The sequence below is a fragment of the Callorhinus ursinus genome, unplaced genomic scaffold (assembly GCF_003265705.2).
Source record: "Callorhinus ursinus isolate GAN/ISIS: 27379988/994484 unplaced genomic scaffold, GSC_fseal_2.0 scaffold15, whole genome shotgun sequence".
NCBI classification, from domain to species: domain Eukaryota; kingdom Metazoa; phylum Chordata; class Mammalia; order Carnivora; family Otariidae; genus Callorhinus; species Callorhinus ursinus.
The window spans coordinates 8,293,177-8,312,884 of NW_027397077.1; the positions used below are offsets into that span (position 1 = coordinate 8,293,177).

Sequence of the window (19,708 nt, forward strand, 5' to 3'; positions counted from 1 at the left end):
TCCATCCCTGAGGGCCTTTGGAGAGGTAGGAGGAGGAATGAGGGAACATGTGACAGGAAGTGGACCGACCCTGGTAGTGGCTCATAGGTGTTCTTCTCCTCTCCAGGGCCCAGCATTCTTGGAGTGCGGCCATTTCCTCTTCTAAGTACCAAGGGAAGGGGTGAGTTCCAGAGTCAGTCACTGATTTCTGCCTGCCCCCTCCGCACAGTGTACATGCGAACACACACGCGCACACACACACACATGTGCACGCGTGCGCACACACACACAGATTCAGTTCTGGTCAAGCTGGAGAAGAGTCAAAATTGCTCTGCCCTCAGCCCTGCTTCTGAGGTGGGGTGTGGGGTCTGCGGCCTGGTGCCTTGGGGAGCCTGGGGTTTTGGAGGGGAGGGAAAGAGCCAGGAGGACCCTGAGTGGCTCACTTGATCCTGGCCAGCTCCGGCCTGCAGATAGGCCCTTCTGGGCCAGCCGCTATCACCGTGCCCATGGATCTATCCTGTGTGCCATCCTGGCCCTCCACCCCCTGCTCCACCCTCTGCTGCTACCACCTCCATTGCAGCTTGGGCCTTAAGCAACCTGTCTGCCTGCCCTGTGGGGAGCCTGGCTGCGGCAGGTGGGGCGTGGCAGCCGGTTCAGTTTACCTGGCTGAGGCCCAGGTATGGAGCAGATGGGGGAACTGGTGGTGCTTGGGTTCTGCCTTTAGTAAACTAGACTGTGCTGAAGCTCCCTTTTTCTCCCAGTCCACTGAGAGTCAGCCTCGGACCACCAAGTCTGCAGGGGCTAAGGCTGGTACGAGCGTTGATGTAGGCCTGTCCCACACTTCCCCTTTAGTGTGTGGGGGGATGGGGCCTCCCCTGCAGTCCCTGGAGGCACTGAGACCACTTGGAGCCTGGGAGGGCATGAGGGAGTAGGAGGATTGCGCAGGGCTGACCCCTCAACAAGGGCAGTGGGAATGTGGGCCATCTGATGCTTCCAGGGGCCCAGGCCATTCCCTACCCCAATTACATGTGATGGTTTTTATCCAGATGGAGTCCAGGCTTTCGCTCTGAAGCAGGTTAACTGGCGGGGGGGGGGGGGGGCAGCCCTGGAAAGCAAAGCTGCCTTTGGTAGGGAGGAGGGCTGGGCTGTGGGAGCAGAGGGCTTTGGACTCTTTCTGGTTTGAATCAAGGCTCCACTGCTTACTAGAGTGTGATTCTGAGGGAGTCACCTGGTCTTTCTGAGAATCCCTAACTCAGGGGTTTTGTTTTTCTGGGGACTAAATAATAAGGATAAGGCCCAATACCTGGCCCCCAGTAGATGCTTAGTACTCTTGGTACCCCCTCCCCTGGGCCTCATGCCACTAGGACTTTGTGCTTTTGGGAATCCTGCTTGCCTGCCTCTGGCCTAGCCTCTTGCAGGATACCTGGGCCATGAGAGGAGGCTCAGCATAGGGATGCTCCATTATGCAGGCCGTTCCTAGCCAGGGCTTATTTCTTAGGCTCCCAGGTGGCGTTGCGTCCTATGGTGCAGCTCTGGAGCCAGGTGCCTGGAATCCAGACTCCAACACTGCCTTGCTGTGTGGCCCTTTCTGAATAGCTTTGCTGTCTGGGCCTCAGAAACAAGTTGATAATGGTACCTATTGCACAGTGTTGTTTGGATTGAATGAGCTTATATGTGGAAGGCAGCAACTGGCGCAGATGGTGAGCACCTTGTCAGGTACCAGCTCTTGTTAGGATTATGCTTGGGGGTGAAAAGAAGAAGACCTTGAAAGACTTCTAAGTGAGAGTTCCCAGAAAGTCCCCATTGGAGGGGGGCATCCTGCTTACTCCCTTCCCCTCCAGCCTGAAATACGGGTCCTGTCCTCTGGCACTGCTGTCTGTGTCACCCATATCCTGACTAGTGCCAGACCAGGTTTTGCCTTTGGATACCACCTGCTTGGGGAATTTTGTGGGGCTTGGTGTGTTGACCTGCAGCACCCCAAAGGTTAAATGAACCCACTGTTCACACTCCAGTAATGAACAGCTGCAGCTGCTCTGTTCCCCCTCAGGGGTACCAGTGCCAGTGAAGGGCACTGTCCCTACATGTCCCCTTACCTTGGGCAGCTTTGGGCTGGGTATGCTGGCCAGGAGGAGTCGAGGCAGCTCGCTGGGCCTGGGATCGGCAGGCATTGCAGCTGTCTTCATCAGATGTTGCAGGTCCTAGACTGGCCATTTCTACTGAGCCCAACATCTGGGTTTGGTCTGGACCAACTGACACCATTTTTCCTTCCTGGATCCTGGAAGATACCAGTCTTGTCCAGTTTCTAGACTCAGTGAAGTCTTAGCCAGGCAGGGACTCTCTTTTCACCATGGCCTCACCAACAGGGTCAACCTGGCACTATGAGACCTCTCTGGTAGGAGCACTGGGGCGGGGCCAGCTTGTACCCAGAAGCTTTAGGTTCCAAGCAGACTGCCTTCTTCTCACATGCCAGGACTCCAGAGGCCTCACGGCTCTCGTTCTGGGCACAGGTACCTAGAGAAATGACTGATATAGGGAGGAAAGAGAGCAAGCTAATGGAACTGGGAAGCCCAGGTTGACCTCCTATGGTCAGGCCCAAATAGAGGCATTGCATTGAACTAAGGTGGTTGGAGTTTCTAGCTATGAGGACACTCCTTTGTCTTCTAGGCCCTTGACCTCAGTGGGCCATTCTCCTGGAGGTGGGCATGGGCTCACCAGGGAGCCCAGGGAAGCCTTCCCCTGCTCCTAACCAGCCTTGCCCCTCCCCAGCTGGTCTTCAGGCCTATTCCATCTCCTTGCTGGTGCCTGGTTCAGCTGCTGAACTCCAGCAGCTCCTGCTGGTACAGGGCTGCTTAGAATGTAGTGGGCTTGCTGAGTAACTTCCTAGGCTGCCCTTTAGCTACTGGCCAGGGCAGAATGGGGCAGGAGGTATCCTCACTCGTGGAATTGAGGGGTTGCTCAGGCAGAAAGGTAGGGCCGGAGGCTGATACACCTCCAGGATCTCAGGAGTCCTGTCTCCTTATTAGCTTCTTCTTCCCTTCCCTGTGATGGGAGTTCCTCTTTCGAGATAGAGGAAGAAGAGGTTTGCTCATGTGCAGGGCCCATGTGTGCATGTACAGGCATTCATGTGCTGTTGCTGAGCATACCCCAAGAACTTCATGTGTGCACAGGGTCCTGGACCTTTCTGCCTAGAAGCCTGGAGTGGTGGGGAGAGACGGAAGGACCATCAGTTACTGTGCAGCACAAGGCCTGCTCCTTCGGGTCGGCATTTGGGATCAGAGAGGAAGGGCTGCTTGGCAGGGACCATCAGAAGGCTTTGAGGAGGAGGGTTTAGCTGAGTCTTGAAGGATGGGCAGGAGTTTCCCAGGCAGAAGGGACTCTGGAGTAGGGTGAAGAAGGACATTCCAGGCAGAGGAATTAGCTTACGCAAAGGCAGGAAGCATGGGAGGACGTGGCATGTTTGGGGAGCTGCAAATAGTTCCGTGTGGGCGTGTGCAGGGTTGTGGGAGAGGAGGTTGGCAACGTGGGCTGGGCCTGAACCTGGATCTGTCCCTCCCTCTGCCACTCAGATACTCAGTGGACACCTGCCCACCTGGGTTCTGGCCCTTGCTGGGGCCTGGGGATGCAAAAAAAGTGCTAGGCAAGTGTGTGGATAAATCCAGGCAGTATCGTATGGACCACCTAAGACAATGTTGCATGCTGGGCTTGAGAGTTTCATCCTAGAGCAGAATTGGGAGCCACTGAAAAGTTATAAGCAGGGTCATCACGGGTGTTGTGGTGCTTTTTGCGGGTCAATGAGGATGTTGGGCTTGGGAGCTCCATAAAGGCTGCTGAAGTGATCCCTGAAAAGACCCTGGGATCCAATCCCAGGTAGGCCAAAGATGATCAGTCAGGTGGCTTTCCATCCATTTCTCCATCATAAGTTGCTGGGGTCAGGATCATGGTGACTGGCATTGCCTCAGGCACTCTCCCTCTGTCAGCAGGAGGCCCTGGCAGCACCTCCTGTCCTGAGCCTTGGGCGTGGATGGAGCAGCTGCACCATCTATAGACGAGAGATGGTACTGCACTTGGCTCCAGTGCCTCTGCCTGGGTGGGGTGGGAGGGGTGTCAGGCCAGTGAAGTGACTGCTACCAGGTGGAGTTGATGGAGGCAAGAGTTTACAGCAAAATGTTGGGGGGTGAGGTGACAGACACTGAGCTACCCTGAAAGGCTCCCCAGGAGGGTGCTTGAGCCTGAAGCATGGGCAGGGAGGAGCTACGTGTTCAGAGGTTGGGTGAATGGGCATTGCAGGCCAAGAGCCACTTACTGGGCCGTGTCATAGCTGCTAATAACCGACAACATTTACAGCACTTGCTGAGTTCTGTACCAGGCTGAGCCCTCATATGGAGTATCTCATTCAATACGTCAATTCTGTAAGGAACTTGCGCTCCAAGAAATGAAGGGACTTATCCAGAGTTTACACCCAGTCCTGCCTTTCTCCAGAAGTTGTGGTCCTGACCGCTGCATCATAGTGCCTGCCAGTAAAGCCCTGAGCTAGGCTTAATGACATAGGATGCAAGGGGGCCCTAGCTGCAGAGAGCTGAGAGTGACCCCCAGGGACTGCACAGAAGTGAGAACCTGGAGTCGATGCATGAGTCCCAGGCAAAGTGAGACTCCAAGGACAGAGCTGGGCTGGGCTGAGAAACCCCTAGGGGATTGTTGACAGGGCTTGGAAAGAGAGGACAGAAGCAAGAACAGGTAAAAATGACTTCATGGTGCTGGGAAGGTATGCCAAGAGAAGCAACTGGAGGTAGAGGGAGTTTGAATTTAAGGGTCAGTGGGCCCCAGGTAGCGGGAGAAAGGGACCTTCAAGTTGAGGGAAATCCAGGATTGACGGCACAAGGTCTGTGATGAGTGTCTTAGATTCAGGATCAGATACCCCTGGGGGTATCAGGGGCTGGTGTAGATTCAGGTGGCAGGAGATGAGACAACTTGGGTCCCCTTGATGCCAGAAGGAGAGATGAGTGCTGGGCCTTGCAGGCCTGGGGCCAGGCCTAGGAAGTGTTAGAGACTCACATGGAGCCCCGCCCGCCTTGAGTTTATGGGATCCAGGAGGGTGAGGGCAGCTAGGGAGGGGATCAGAGTGCAGTTACATACAGGTACTGGGGGCCCAGGGAGACTTGGAGGGGAACCAGCAGTCTCCACCTGAGCCAGAAGGGACTTGGCAAGTGTGTCAGGGCTTGGGATGAGGCACGGGTTGGAGAGGAGGTCTGGAGGCTCTGGTGATTGTGGCTGGCCCAGCCTGAGGGACTGGGGAAGAGGATCTCAGTTTCATCAGCAATCCACAGTTCAGTGTGGTCCCGCTTCCTGACCAGTGCTTCCTGCACCCCCTTCACAGCACAGGGCCTGGCATATTTGTTGGAGGCATAAAGGAAGGGATGGATGAGTCCTGCAGCAGGATGCCAGAGGCTAGGGCCACGGATCAGTTCCAGAAAGAAAATACTCTTCTCCATCGTGGTATCTGGGGCTGTGGCCTGTTGGAGCTGGTGGTTCTGCCAGGCCTGAGCTGGCACAGAACCCAGGTGGCAAGAGTTCTGAGAGCCCTCTTCCTTTGCCCAACCTTGACACCCCTGCTCTTCCTCCCTAGGTACCCCCTGAGAAGTGCCGCTGTGCGGTGGGCAGCATTCTGAGTGAGGGTGAGGAGTCACCCTCCCCTGAGCTCATCCAACTCTACCAGAAATTTGGCTTCAAGGTGTTCTCCTTCCCAGCACCCAGCCATGTGGTGACAACCACCTTCCCCTACACCTCCACCCTGTCCATCTGGCTGGCTACCCGCCGTGTCCATCCTGCTCTGGATACCTACATCAAGGTGAGAGACAGGCCTAGTGTATGTGTGTGTTGGAGGATAGCCAGTCCTTTGGGTGGGAGACAGGGAGGACTGCCTAGGCTGGGAGGAAAAGCTGCCTTTGGGAGGGCAATACCCTGGGGCCTTCATGGAGCAGATGCCTATAGAGCTAGGAAGATGGGCAGAGGCTGCTGGCATCTATCCCAAATGCCCAAGACCCTGTGGGTGCCAGAGCATCTACTAGGAGCATAGGGAGCTTGTTCAGAAACCTAGCCTGGTCAGTTCAACTCTGGCTTGGACCAGAGCCATTTTTAGTTCTCTACCTCCACTCCAGGCTCATATGGATGGACAGGTCCACCCTGACCCTTTCCTGCTGGAGGCCCACAAAGCAAGAGCCCTGAGGCTTCCAGTGGCTGGCAGGCCCCAGATGTTGATGTTTTGCCCCGGGCCTGGCGCCTGCATGGGCTTATACAGCAGCCCTTTCTCCTTTAGTTCCTGACCTGGTCATTGGCAATGCTGGCAGACTGGCCTACCTGGAGGAAGGAAGAGAGCCAACCACCAGGAGATCTGATCGGGGGTCTCTGTGTCCACAGAGATTTTTTTTTTTAATTTTTCCCTGTTGCACATCCCTCCTCCTCCAGAACATTTTGTAAACTTGGGTTCTAGGAAATGACCCAGTTGGGCTTGAAAGCAATTGTTTATTCATCCATTCAACTTGAATTTATTGAATGTCTATGTGCCATGTACTGTGCTGGACACAGTGTGAAATGTTGGTATATGAGATACACATTTACAGCAAATGGTAGAGGCAGGTAATAAATGTCAGACAAGGGGCGCCTGGCTGGCTCAGTCAGTAGAGCATGCAACTCTTGATCTCCGGCATGTGAGTTTGAGCCCCACATTGGGTGTAGAGATAACTTAAAAATAAAATCTTTAAAAAAAATGTCAGACAAAAATGGGATATGTGCTAGAAAAGAATGGTGAGGAAGGTCAGGGGACCAACTTGGATAGAGTGGTCAGGGACAGCCTCTTGGAGGAGATAACCTCTCAGGTGGAATCCTGAAAGAGCCGTTGGAGAAGGGGGTAAGAAGAGCGGAGTGGGAGCGTGGGTTTGACCTAAAGATGGTGGAGAGTCAGGTTCCTTGCCAGCCAGGAAAGGAACACGTGATCTGAGTCTCTTAGCCACACGTGTACAAGACAGGTGCTCTCATCCTGCGCAGGGTGGGACCAGACCCCAGATCCCTGGGGCCAGTGGAGGTGCTTAGGAGGCTGTCAGGATTTCTACAGGAATGGTGGTTTTTTGGACTGGGCCAGTGGCTATAGAGATGCAGAAAAGGTGGGAATTTACAATCTATTTTGGAGGCAGAACTGATGGACTGGTGCATGGATTGGATTGGATTGGATGTTGTGGAGGGGCTGGGAGGGCAACCAGCTCTGTAGACTGTGTAGTGGGATGCTGCCTGAGAAACAAACAGGAGAAGAAAGCAGGAATTTGAATTTGGTGGATTTGAAGGAACCTGATGGCTCTCCAGAGCAATCTGGGGGAAAGGACGAGGCCTCGGTGGTAGAAATGGGAGCTCAGACAGGTGTTGGTTAAGGAGGTGAAAAGAGCTTGATGTCAGGGCTGGGGAATGAATAACTGGGTCACCAGCTGTGGCCTTGGTGGTCAAGGACAGGAAGGGAAGAAACAGGACAGCTATTGCTGTGGTAGGGCAGGGGCATGGGGCGAATAGAGGTGGAGTTCCTTTGTGAGCTGGACGGTGGCAGCCAGAAGGGTGCTGAAGAGGAGGTGCTTCCCCAGGGGGTGAGTCGGGCAGAGGCTGAGGGTGAGGTGAGGCAGGAGCTGGGGTAGCTGGCTGGCGGTAAGGGCAGGAAGGCAGACATTGGTGCCTGAGGCCCGCTCAGCGTGCGTCCTGAGGGGGGCCTCAACTGTTTCACCCAAGAAAGGCTGCTGGGCAGTGTCTCCAGTCCTGTTGGTGCCATCTTCGACCTCAGGATTGGAGGGGCACCCCCGGGAAGAGAGTTTCTGGGTTCCAGACCTCAGAACAGGACATGTGGCATGTGGTGTGGTGGCGAGCAGCTCAGCCACCAAAGCCTTTTCCTGGCTTCAGGGGTTTATTTTTAGACACCTTTGTCCAAATTTCCCGGCCCCTGACAGCTTCACAAGTTGCCTGGTTTTGACGTCACTTCTTTGATGAAAGCCCTTCCTCCTTCCTCCTCCTCCCGTGGGAGCCTGTCAGCTGTGCTCTGGGCTTGATTCTCCTGGGGTGGGGGCTGGAAGGGGGCTACCATTCTCTTTCCTGCCTTCAATGAGAAAGCCAGGGGTACAAGAGAGAGCAAAGGGCTTGGATGTCTGTGAGGCACGCTGCTGTGGACTCAGCCACCAGCTGGGAGAGTGAGGGAGATGCCAGGCTGCCCACAGTAGAGGCATCGCCCAGGGTGCTCTGTTGGTTTCTTTAGGCAGAGGTCATCTCTGCCCCTGTGTTTAGCCTGATCTTATGTTCTGGGGAGCATACCACGTGAAACAAGGAAGGGGCTGAGCCTGCAGTGGACAGGGGGGGTGGCCCTGTGCCTCTCTCAGCCTGGAAAACAGAGAAGAGAACATAAAGCGCTCTCCCACACCTGCCCACTTCCCCCCTGCCCTGGGACCAGAGAAAAGAGGCTGCTAATGAGCCTGTGGGCTCTTCTGACTCTCCCAACTCTGACAGCTGGCTGCCTCTGTGTGTGTGTGTGTGTGTGTGCGTGTGTGTGTGTGTATTCGTATGCGCACCCTTCTTTTTCTCCACTTCTCTGCCTTCTCTCTGGATCTGAGTCTGGGTCTGCTGTGGAGGTGTTTCAGATGGAATGACGGCAACCATCGACTTTCTGATTCAGGAGGGGTGAGGGGTAAGGGAGACCAGTAGCCCTGCTGCCAGAAGGATGGGAGGGAGGGCTTGGTAGGCTGGGGCAGGGGGCAGGGGTGAATGGTCTCAGAACTTTGGGTGAGGGAGGTGGAGAGTAGCTGTTGTCCTGGCAGCTGCAAATGTGCCTGAGACTGGGGCAGAATTGACTTCATGGGACAGAAAGGTCCTCTGGGTCACCATAAGGAACCCAAAGAGAAGCATTTGTCACGTTTCTGTGGGGATTCTAGAATGATGTATAGATCCCAGCTTTGTGATCTGGCCAGCCTTACCCAGCTTGGCAGCCTGGCAAGCTGAGCCATAAGGGCTAGAACTCTGCCGTTCTTCACATAAACCACCAGGGGGCTCCAGGCAGAGCAATCTGGGACAGCTTCTGTGTGAGGGGATGCCTGGGTACCATGTGGCTATCATTTTCTGTGGAAGATGCCCCAGCTTTGTCAGGCTGCTCCACCAGAGTCCAAGGAGGTGGAGTCCTTGGACAGGAGGAGATCACCCCCCTGAGCCCCAGGAAGGAGAGGTCTTCTGGCAGCTGCAGGAGGGAACTGAGCTTCCTTCAAATTGTAGGGCCACAAAGGAGATGGGGCCCAGGCAGGTGTCAGCTCAGAACAATAGGCAAGGGCCCCAGAATTCACTGCAGGATAGAACTAGTCTTAATGAGTGTCCAGGGAAGCCTTGGGGCACCTACAGCAGACTGGGACTGAGTGAGAGGTCTGGGGATCCTTTGTGTGTGAGAGGCCCCTGAGCTCAGTCCCTGGCTCACAGCTATCTATAGCACTTGGCGGGGAGGTCATTGAGAGTGTTAGACTGCCCAGCCAAGCCCCCCGTACGTGACTTCCTCTCAACAGGATCCCTAATCTTCATAAACCCTTTACCCCAGGGTCTCTGCTTTCCATGATTTTTCAGTGGAGGGTCCTTGTGATGGTTGGCTATCTTCTCCTGAATTTAGGGAGACACAGGGCATTGTCCATGTGGAAGCTGGTTGGCTGGGAAGTGCAGGCAGGCCTTGGGGGTCAGATATTGGCTCTTCCTCCATAGAATTGTGGAGAAGCTGGGGGAAATGGGGGCAGGGTGGATATAGTGAGCTGCTTGGTTGGAGGGGGTAGTCTTGGTGGTAAAGGTCTGGGACAGCTGGGTTGATGGGGTTGTCTTACTAGGGGGTTTAAAGTGGGCAAGAACCCCAGATCATAGTTCTCAGACCTCTCTGGGGCAGGAGCCTAAGGCTATGCTGAGGTGCCCCGGTGGCTTGGCTGCCAGGGGTGAGGGGTTGCACTTGGACCCTTACTTGCTTTAACTGGACTAGCTCTGCCTCTGGGTTTTAATAAACCAGATGACCTTGTGAGCTTTTATTTGGAGGAGGACATCTGAGATTTATAGTGGTTTGAGACCTCTGTCCTCAGAGAAGTACCCAGCTGGGCAGATGCCCCCTCCACCCCTGGCCAACTGCATGTCTGTTGCAGATCTTGAGGACACTGTGTGTGGCAGCTGCAGTGTGAGTGGAGCTGGGAGGCACCAGGGCTCATTCCATGTGTAGGCAAGGGGCAGGGCCCCCAGAAGAGGCAGTTGTTTCTGGGGGAGCATGACTGGGAGTTGGACCTGAAGGGAGCCCTGCAGTTCTCCCTGGGGTGGTGGCGACTGAACTCTCGAGTGGTAGATGATCAGATGGTGTTGTCATAGGGCAGCCAGCTGGGGACTCAGCAAGGTGCCTGCGGGAGTGAATCAGCCTCTTGAGTTGTGGGAGTCTGTTGCTTCCTCCCAGCAGCATGGTCAGAGCCTGGGGTCCTGTCCAGTGGCTCAGAATCTTCTGTATGTGTTTCCCCTTAACCTGCCTGGGTAACTTTGAGGGAGTCAGTGGGGGAGGGGATTTGAGCTCACTCTGGGGCTAGAACACCAGTGGGGAGCAATATGGCCCTGGCAGTGGGATTCCAGGTGAGGATGCTCTGGTGGGATGTGAAATCTGGGGTCATCTCTCTCTCTGTGCCCATCATCTTTGCTGAGTAAACATGGGAGGGTTTGGAACTTTATTTTTCATAAGGAAGGCCCCCTGGCAGCACCTCAGCTCAGTTGTTTACTCAGCAGTTATTTACTGAGCCCTCTTTTATGCAGCATTGTTCAGGGGATGGGGGAAGCAGTTAGAAGGCAATCATAGAGTCATAATCAGAGCCCACATTCCCATCATTTTACAAATGGGGAGACGGAGGCCTGCGGAGGGGAGGTTACCCAAGGTCAGTGGATGAAGCTGTGGCTGAGTCCAGACTGGGTGCCCTGGGCTGAGGATCATTCTGATGGCTGTATGCTTTTTGCCAGTTTGCCACCGTCCATGAGTGGGGTTGGGCCCAAGAGGTTCGGGACCTGTCATGAATTTGGGATACACTTGGGATGGTCCCCAGGGTGGGCCTGGGATGACAGCACGGTGGGCCAGCATCTCGTTGACCCTCTGTCTATAGGCCTGGTGGGCAGAGTCAGGGCTGACGCTGCTGGTCTGGGATTCAGCTTGGGGAGCCAGAAGCAAAGGGCAGGAAGAGCCTCGCTGTCCATTTACTCAGCACGTGCCCATTAAGGGAGACATTGGTGGTTGCTCTGGGCACAGGAAGCAGCTGCTGCAGGTGCCTTACTGGGGCTTCACGGCCAGCTCACTTGCCAGTGCTGCCACCTGCTAATTGGCCTGTCCCAGCTCAGGGAGGAGAGCACTCTCAGCAGTGCCGGGACCTGGGGCTGACTGACAGGCCCCCAGAATTCTTTCCTCACCATTTCCCCCAGCCATAGGGTCTAGCCATGCCCAGGCAGAGTGGGGTGGGGGGGTGGGTAATGGATTCACCAGGGAAGGCAAAGCAACCTTTGGAAGGTGGTGGCATTTGGGCTCAGCCTTGAAGCATGCATTCTCCAGGTGAAAAGGCAGGTCAGGCAGAGTCAGTGATTTGGGTGTGGTTTTTATGTACATTGTGACTGGAGTGGAGGGGAGGAGCAAGAGTTCGGACCCAAGAGGTGAAGCCCGGTCCCGTGGCATGCTCTAGGGAGTGAGCCACTGATGGCGCCTGAGCAGATGAATGATTGCTTCAGGCTGGGCTTTGGAATAGGACTTTAGCACAGGGAGATGGGGAGGGAGAGCTGGAGGCCATGGAGCTGAGCTCCGAATGACTTTCTACTCCCAGATACCCTCAAGCCAAGAGAAGGCCCCCACCTTACCAGGGCTTGGCTTCCCTTACTCCCCTTAGGGAGCTGCCCCTGGATGCTGAGGTTTGGGGATACCCAAAGGAGCCTGGGTCTCTCCCCACTGCCAGCCGAGGCCCTGGAACCTGTTCCTTAGTCTCTCTGGCTTCACCTCTCCCCACTCTTATACCTCAGGACTGGAAGCACAAAGCCAGCCTTTGCTGGGGCGGGCGTGGGAGCCACCACTCTGGAAATACCAGCTCACATGTGGTAGCTTGGCAGCCCTGCAGGACCCTGGGGGCTGAGGCTTGTCTGGATGGTACTGTGGGGTTGGGCCATCACCAATCCAGAGGGAGCCTTCTTCCCCAGGCAGATGGGAATTACCGAGGAAGAATTCTGTTGCTCTTCTCCGGAAAGCTTGGGATTCCAGGAACGAGGGAAGGGGGCGGGATTTTGAGGAGGGGGCTTTCTCTCCAGAGCAGAAAAACTCTGCCCTTTAGTGGAGCCCTCAGATAAGGAGACTGGTTATACAGACCGGAAACCTAAGGCTCCGGGGGAAGGGCTTTCCTGGGGGAGGGGGGTGGGGAGTGGCTAGGCAGAGGGCAGAACTCAGAGGTACCAGTTGGAGATGAGAAATTCAGGGCCACCGCTGCCTCACCTGCCTCCTCTCCTTCCCCCTCTCCTCTTCCTCCTTACTTGCCCACCTGTCCTTCCTCTTGGGCACTTCCTGATGCCTCTGGCTCCCAGGTGCTAGGCTTCATGGTTCCATCTGCACTGAGCAGCCTTCCTGCTGCTGGATAATCAATCAGTAGCATTTTCATCAGCCTGTGAATGGGACAGGGCTCAAGGTCCTTGACTGCACAGATGCTGCAGAGAATGGCTGGATCTTGGAGAGAGGTGGGCTGTGGAGCCTACCATGGTAGCAGCAGCATCTGGGAGTCTGTGGCTCCCCTCCCAGATTTGTAAGGGAGAGTGGGGGATCCCAGGGCCAAGCCCCCAAGTCTCCCATAGGGCACTCACCCTCAGACTCCCCACACCCTGGTCCTGCTCCACAAGGGCCCAAGAAGGCCAGAGTGGGACTGAGCTAGGGTTGGGCCCTAGCGAGGGGAAAGGCTGGGCTTGGCTGCAAGGTCAGGGGCTTCCTGGTCCAGATAGGTACCAGGGTGCTTAAGGGTCTGGGTCCCCTGTGCCTGCTTAGAGGGAATCACCCTCCCTTGCTCCTCAATGCCCCAGCCCACCCTGATCTGATGGCTGCTGAGGCCCCTTCTCGAGCTGCCCAGGAAGCCAGGGCCTGGGTGCACAGGAATATGAGCAGAGGTGTAAATTGCATGGCAAGCTGTCAGCTCTGAGGTGAAAATGAAAAGTCTTGAGGCAGGGGTGCCAGCAGGCACAGCAGGCTGGGGTGCTGGGCACGGCGCCCTGCTTCCCCACCCCCCTCTCCCTCACACCTTCCCCTTTTTGCAGTCTTCCCCAGCCTCCCGCCCAGGCCTGGCTCCAATGCCATCCCCTCCCCTGCCGTTTGAGGGGCTCCCCCATAGACCCGACCCCAAGAGAGCCTTCATCTGTTGCTTCCGTTATATTTTCTAACTGGCTTACTGGTGCACAGAAAACTGGGCTCTGCTTTTTTTGTTAAATTTGCGATCTTAACATTCGTGGTAATTTCTCCAATTGATTCCTTTTAGGTTTTTCAAGTATATAATTATCTTTCAGTGATGGTGTTTTTATTCACCTTTTCCAGTTTCTCACTTCTTTTAGGATCATCTGTTCCAATCTCTTTATTTTACAATTGGGGATATTGAAACTCAAGGAGAAGCTACCTATTTGTCAACGGCGAGGCTCTGGGCTCCTGCCTGAGCTCTCTCTGCCACTTCTGTGCCCTCACTTCCCTCCGAGGCAGCCCCATCTCTCTTCTTGTTTCCTTTGCCCATCATTTTCATAGCTTTGGCCCCTACTTACAAGGCGGAGGGTGCTCACCAGCCCTCGCAGGCTCTCCCTGCTGGCATGGCAAGGCCCCCAGAGCTGTCTCTCCTGCTGTCACCTCCCGCCCCACAGACAGGTTTAGGTTCTGGGCCAGAGGCTGTTGGGAGGCCCAGTGGGGATGAGAGGCAGCCAGGGAGAGGGAAGTTGACGGAAGTTCCTGGGCAGAATAATAACAGCGTGCCACATTCTGGCTGCAGCAGTGCCTGCTGCGCCCTCCCCCGTCACTTTGCACGTGCGAAGCAGACCAGTCGCCTAAAGGGCCTCCAGGGTCTGAGCCCCCACTTGCAGGGAGTGCTGTGTGCAGGCGGGTGCATGTTGGTGTCTGTGTAATTAAAAATGAGCACGCCTCACTTCACCCAGTGAGGAGATGCCGCCACCTCGGGTGGGATGCAACAGCTGTTTGCTGGCTGTGTGGCTGCCCAGCTGTCCAGCCTGGCGTGGAGGGATGGGCAGGACTGGGTAGCCCAGGGTGAACAGGGAGGCCAGGGCCTCTCACGCCAGTGAGGCAGGAGGTTACAGGGCCGTGATTGGGTAGAGACAACAGAGCAGAACTCATCTTTTTCTGGGGCTCAAGTGGAGGTGGGGGATGTGCGACCCAACCCTTGGCCTGCACCCATTGCCTCATCCTTTTGGGGATTTGAGGCCACCTAGCACCGAGCAGACCCAGCCTCTGAGGAGCCTGGGAGTAGGATCCACCCTCAGTCTCCACCTGGACCTGACCTTTTCTGCCCCACAACCCTTCCCCACCCCTAGCCAAAGCCAGGCTGTGGGTTGGTTGGTGCCCAAAGGGGAGTGGTTCAGATCTTCTCTCTCCCCCCTCCTCCCTTCCCCTGATGCAGTATGAACTCCCCGGGGAAGCACTGTGGGTGCTGTGGGGAAACCTTGGCCATCTAAGCCTCTGTAGGAGTCCGGAACTGTGTGGGCCAAATTTGTGCCCCTCACCCAGGAATGAGCTCAGCCTGAGGTGAGAAGAGAATGTGTGGTGTGTTCCCAAGGTAGCTCAGGCAGTGGCCCCATGGCAGCCTGTGTATACCGCCCCTTCCCTGGTGTGCCAGCACTCCTGGTGGGGCAGGGGGGAGCCCATGTCAGCGCAGTAGGGGTATTGGGGGAAGTGCTGCTGACTGAGGTCCCCTGGAAATCCCTGCATTGTGGGTGGTGTTCCAAGTCCCCCTCTTGTTTCTGCAGTGGAAAGCAAGCCTTGGAGATGTCTTTGAGTGACTAGAACTCCTGAATCCAGTTTCTAGCAGTTCCTGGTGGCACCTTAGCATGGTGACTTCTTCCTATTAGGTGGGGAGGATTTGGGATGTCTGCATTTCTCCTTCCTTGGAGGGAGACCTTGTGGTCCCCTTGATTCTGTGTGGGAGTGAGTTGCTCTGGGTTGTGGCTTCATCAGATCGCCAGTAGCTTCAGTGGCCAGAGCAGGCTCCCCTGTCCTGGTGATGCTTCCTGGAGCCTCTGGCTGTCTGGGCTCTGGGAGGGGGTGTGCCCAGGGCTGGAAGGATGCCAGGCCCATTCAGGCCCCTTTTCCCAGCAGTACCAGCCCAGTGTGGCATTGACTTGGTGTCCTTGGCCCTTGGCAGTCTGTTCTGCCCAGGGCTCCCTGGGGCTAGCTGAGGGAGAGGCAGCTGGTGTTGCCTTCCTCCAATGATTTTCCAATATTTATCAGCTCACCGACATGCAGCCCAGGCCACAGCTCCTGCTGTGTAGCGAGGACCCGAGAGCTGGCCCATGGTTACCCTCTCTTCCCTCAGTGTCTGTACCTGGCTGGGAGGGAAAGGTCTTGTCCTCTCCCTGATCATTTAGGGCCAGGGTTTATGGCTAGTCCTGTCCCTCCTCCCCTGTCCCAGTCCCCATTGGGCTCGTTATTGCTCTGGGGGCAGAACAGGGAGGGGGTCTTGAGAGGCCCCGGGGACAACTATAAACCCCTCTCTTGCCTGTCAGCTTGAGTTGGAAGTTTGCACCTTTGCCTTCTTCCTGTTCCTCTCCTTTGCCCCGAGTCTGAATTTTGACAGGATCTGGCATGTGTTAAAATGATTTGAGGCTAAGCCGTCAATGAGATTTTTAATTAGCTCCATGCCTCCCTCCACTGGGGAGAGCCAGGGGCCTGCAGGTGGTAGGGGTAGGACCAGGCTGGGCTTGGGTGGGAGACTGCTCCTCCAGGGGCCTGGGGGCAGGCTTGGGCGGCTGGCACTCCCTGTGTGGGATGCTGCAAGGAGGGAGAGCTAGGCAGGGAAGGAAGGGCTGTGTAGCCAGGCCAGTTTTCTCTCTCTCCTCTGTCTCCCCGTTCCTCTATTCTCCCCGATGGCTTTGAGATGAAGGCGAAGGCAAGGATGGAGGATGCAGTTTCCATGGCAACAGGGCTGTCCACAGCCAGGCAACTTCAGAGCCGGGCTCTCTGGAGGAGGCAGATGCGCAGAGCAGCCGCAGAGCTGCCTCCCGCCTGCCAATGAGGGGGCTGGCAGAGCAGGTGGTAAGGGTAGCTGCCTGGTACTGCCCACCCTGATGCCCAGCCTACAGCAGAGAGTGAAAAGAGGACTACTCCCTCTTATCATCCCTGTTACTTCCAGAAGGGAAGCTTCAGGCAGGTGGCTTGAGTGTTGACAAGGGTTGGGGTAGGGTTCCACTGTCCCTGGAATTTCTTGGTGGTCATAGGTTCTGGTTCCTGGGAGTATCCCCCAAAACCAAATGTCTATAGCCCTTGAGAGATGGGCCACCAGGTTGATGACCACTTAACAGATTTCCTCTGGACCTTTGGAATGCCCAGAGAGAGCATGGATGTGTTGGTGAAAACCATGCCCTGATTAGGTTTGGGGGCCTTTTTCTTCCCTCTAGCTACTAGGGAAGGACCTGGATCTTCTTCAGGGAGCCCCCTGACCCTGGGCTTGGTGACATGGCTCAGTTCACTGAATGGGGCTGAGGTTTGGCAGATGCTCGCTCCCAAGTGCTGGCCGTAGAGTAGCCCCAGAACCTGGCAGCTCCTGTTTCCTGACACCGTGTTCTTGTTCCTGAGGACCAGGGCTGGGTGAGTGTGTGGGCAGCTGGAGAAGCAGAGGCAGCCGTCAGTGTGTGCAGAGATGGGAGGGGCTGGGCATGTGGACTCATGAGGTGGCACAAAGAACACCCAGGTTGGCAGAAAAATCCTGGACTCAAGCTATTAAAAATAATGACTTTCCTTCACTGATCCTGGGGTGTCAGGGGTGGGGTGTCCTCTCTGTGTTTGAGCACATGAAGCCTTAGGGTGCAGGGCCTTGCTTGGGTTACCCATGCAGTAAGGCTAGCTGAGCTGCAGCTAGATTTTGGCCAGGCCGTCCACCTCCCCTACGGGCTCCTAGACAAACCCTGTCCCCCAATGGCTGCTGAACACCCTGGCTCATAAAACTTCCAGGCTCACCTTTCTTCTTGTCTTTCCGGGGGGGGGGGGTTCATTTTTTACTCCTCTTCACTGCTTTAATTGGAAGGGGTTCCTCATTCCTAATGTTGGCCAGGCAGGCAGACAAGTGGAGTCCTAGAGTGGCTTCTCCCTACCAGGTGATAAGTCTTTCATTACTGCTAAGTGGAAGGCTCATTTCAGAGCTCCTGGTGAGAGCCGGGCGGGTGCTATAAATAGTCGTGTTGTGAAGGTTGGCGGGTGAGCAGTGACAGGGCAGGGGCCTCACAGTCATCTTAGTAGGTAATTGCGCTCCATTGCAGGAAAGGGGGGCAGGCTGGGGAGCAATATGCTCTTGACCCCTGTTCTGATTGTTCTTGCTTGCCTTGATGCAGCTCTGGCATGCATCTGTGCACCATTCCACACACACTGGGGGAGGGGAGCTTTGGGTTCTGGGTCCAGGCAGAGGGGAGTGCTTGTCTCAGAACTCGGGGCCCTATAAACTGGTACTTCGGCCCACTGGGGAGTCAGGATAATGTCCAGGGCTAGTTCTACTTGTCCTGCCTACCCCTCTAGCCTAGGGTCTGCCTCTTCCCCCTTGGCCGAAACAGTGTGCAGGTGCTAAACGAGGTTGGAACCAACCACATCTGATAGTCCTGAAGGTTGGCATAGACCTGAACTAGGAGGGAATGGGAGTGGAAGAGGGGTTTTGCTGGCCTGGAGCCCCTGTCTAGGGTTTGTCAGTAACATGTCTGCAAGGCCAGGGGCTGGAGGCCTAAGGGTCAGGGGCCCTGGCCTTTCCTGAGATCTTGGGGTCAGTCAGTATTGTCCAGGGTGGAAGGAAGTCACAGCCAGGGGATCCTGAGATGGGAAGACTAGCAGGTCAGAATTTGGCTTGGCTTGGCTTGGCTTGGGTGCCTGGGGCCGTAGTCCATGGGGTCCCTGTCCCTGGGGTAGTCGGGTGCTAAACATCATGGCTCCTTGAGACTAGCGCTTTTTGGAACAGCCTTTTGGTTGCAGACGTATAGATAGGTTGGTTTACTGGTGCCAGGGGCAGTGCCAGTCCCCTGGATTCTTTTTTTTTTTTTTTTAAGATTTTATTTATTTATTTATTAGAGAGAAACAGCATGAGAGGGGAGAGGGTCAGAGGGAGAAGCAGGCTCCCTGCCGAGCCAGGAGCCCGATGTGGGACTCGATCCCAGGACTCCGGGATCATGACCTGAGCCGAAGGCAGTCACTCAACTGAGCCACCCAGGCGCCCCCCGGATTCTTTTATCACCTGTCCTGGGGTGTTGTCTGAAGGACTGGTGGGTCCTTAAATTACCGCCTCCTGGAGTATGGGGCCCTGCCCTTAGGGTGCTCTGTGTGTGCTTCCCTCAGCAAGGGTTTGGTACTTGGGGGAGATTGAGGCAACAGGTGGAGCCAGTCCTCTGGGAGGGAATGAATAATAGATAATAGTTCCCAGGGCCTCTTAGGGACAAGTGGGTCAGAAGCCCTGTAGGGCTCATTCCACCTTCTGCCACTTTCTGACAAGGAGCGGAAGCTGTGTGCCCACCCTCGGCTGGAGATCTACCAGCAAGACCAGATCTATTTCATGTGCCCACTGGCACGGCAGGGAGACTTCTATGTGCCTGAGGTGAAGGAGACAGAACGGAAAAGCCGGGGGCCTGCGGAGGCCAGTGACACCCAGATGGATGGCACAGGTATGGAGGGTGGGGGCCTGTGTGGAGCCTATCCCTGGACATGGGGGGCATGGTAGAGGAGGCTCCTCTCTGGCTGGGCTGGCACTGTGGGTATCCACGCTAAGATTGGCAGAGGTGGAGGAAGGAGACCTGCCTACCCCAGGACCCACATGAGAATTGCCTGTTTCTAGATACGTGGATCCATGCAGATTGGGTTCACATATGTTAGCCCTGGCAAAGATAAAGACACGGATACAAAGACCCTGCCTGAATTCCCTCCAGATGCAACGGGGAGTGCCCTTGGAAACAGATGCTCATGGGGGGGGGAGGGGCTGCTCAAGAGAGGCATCGCTTGGGTGGGGCTCATCAGGAAGTAAGATTGGCACTGGATCTGGAAGGTAAAGAGGAGAACAGGGTGTTCCCAGGACAGAGCCCTACCCAGAGGCAGCTGCTTTCTCCCTGCTGAAGAACAACCAGAGAGCATGCAGGGGGGGGGCCAGGAGGTCAGCGCCCTGCCCCTTCCACCCCAGCCAGCCTTCATCCTCCAGGTCCAGGCCAGCTGGTAATTTGCCTGCTCTCAATCCACCTCCCTGCCATCACCTCTTGTGACCCCGGGCTGTCCCCAGGAGCAAGGGGGCCTGCTGCTGGAGCCTTGTGTGACGGTGGCGGTCTATGACCTGTGGGAGTGATCCACTCCCCGCAGTGGACAGCTGGGAGGAGAGCTGCTGTCCCTCCTTCTTTGGGAGACTTCCTCTGTCCAACCAATCTCCAATAGCCAAGGTCACCCTAGAGAGGCGTATGTTGTGGTGGGGGGTAGGGGTACTGAGAGGCA

The 19,708-nt window shown here is 55.8% G+C and overlaps 1 protein-coding gene across 4 annotated transcripts in view; it reads left to right on the forward strand.

The window, feature by feature from the left end:
- TEX264 (testis expressed 264, ER-phagy receptor) overlaps positions 1–19,708 on the forward strand; it is a 30,013-nt gene that overhangs the window by 7,140 nt on the left and 3,165 nt on the right. For all 4 annotated transcript variants that reach the window (XM_025885090.2, XM_025885091.2, XM_073901300.1 and 1 more), the window contains 2 exons: positions 5,603–5,824; positions 18,729–18,897. In XM_025885090.2, the coding sequence (XP_025740875.1) occupies positions 5,603–5,824; positions 18,729–18,897 (391 nt within the window). The remainder of the gene's footprint in view (positions 1–5,602; positions 5,825–18,728; positions 18,898–19,708) is intronic.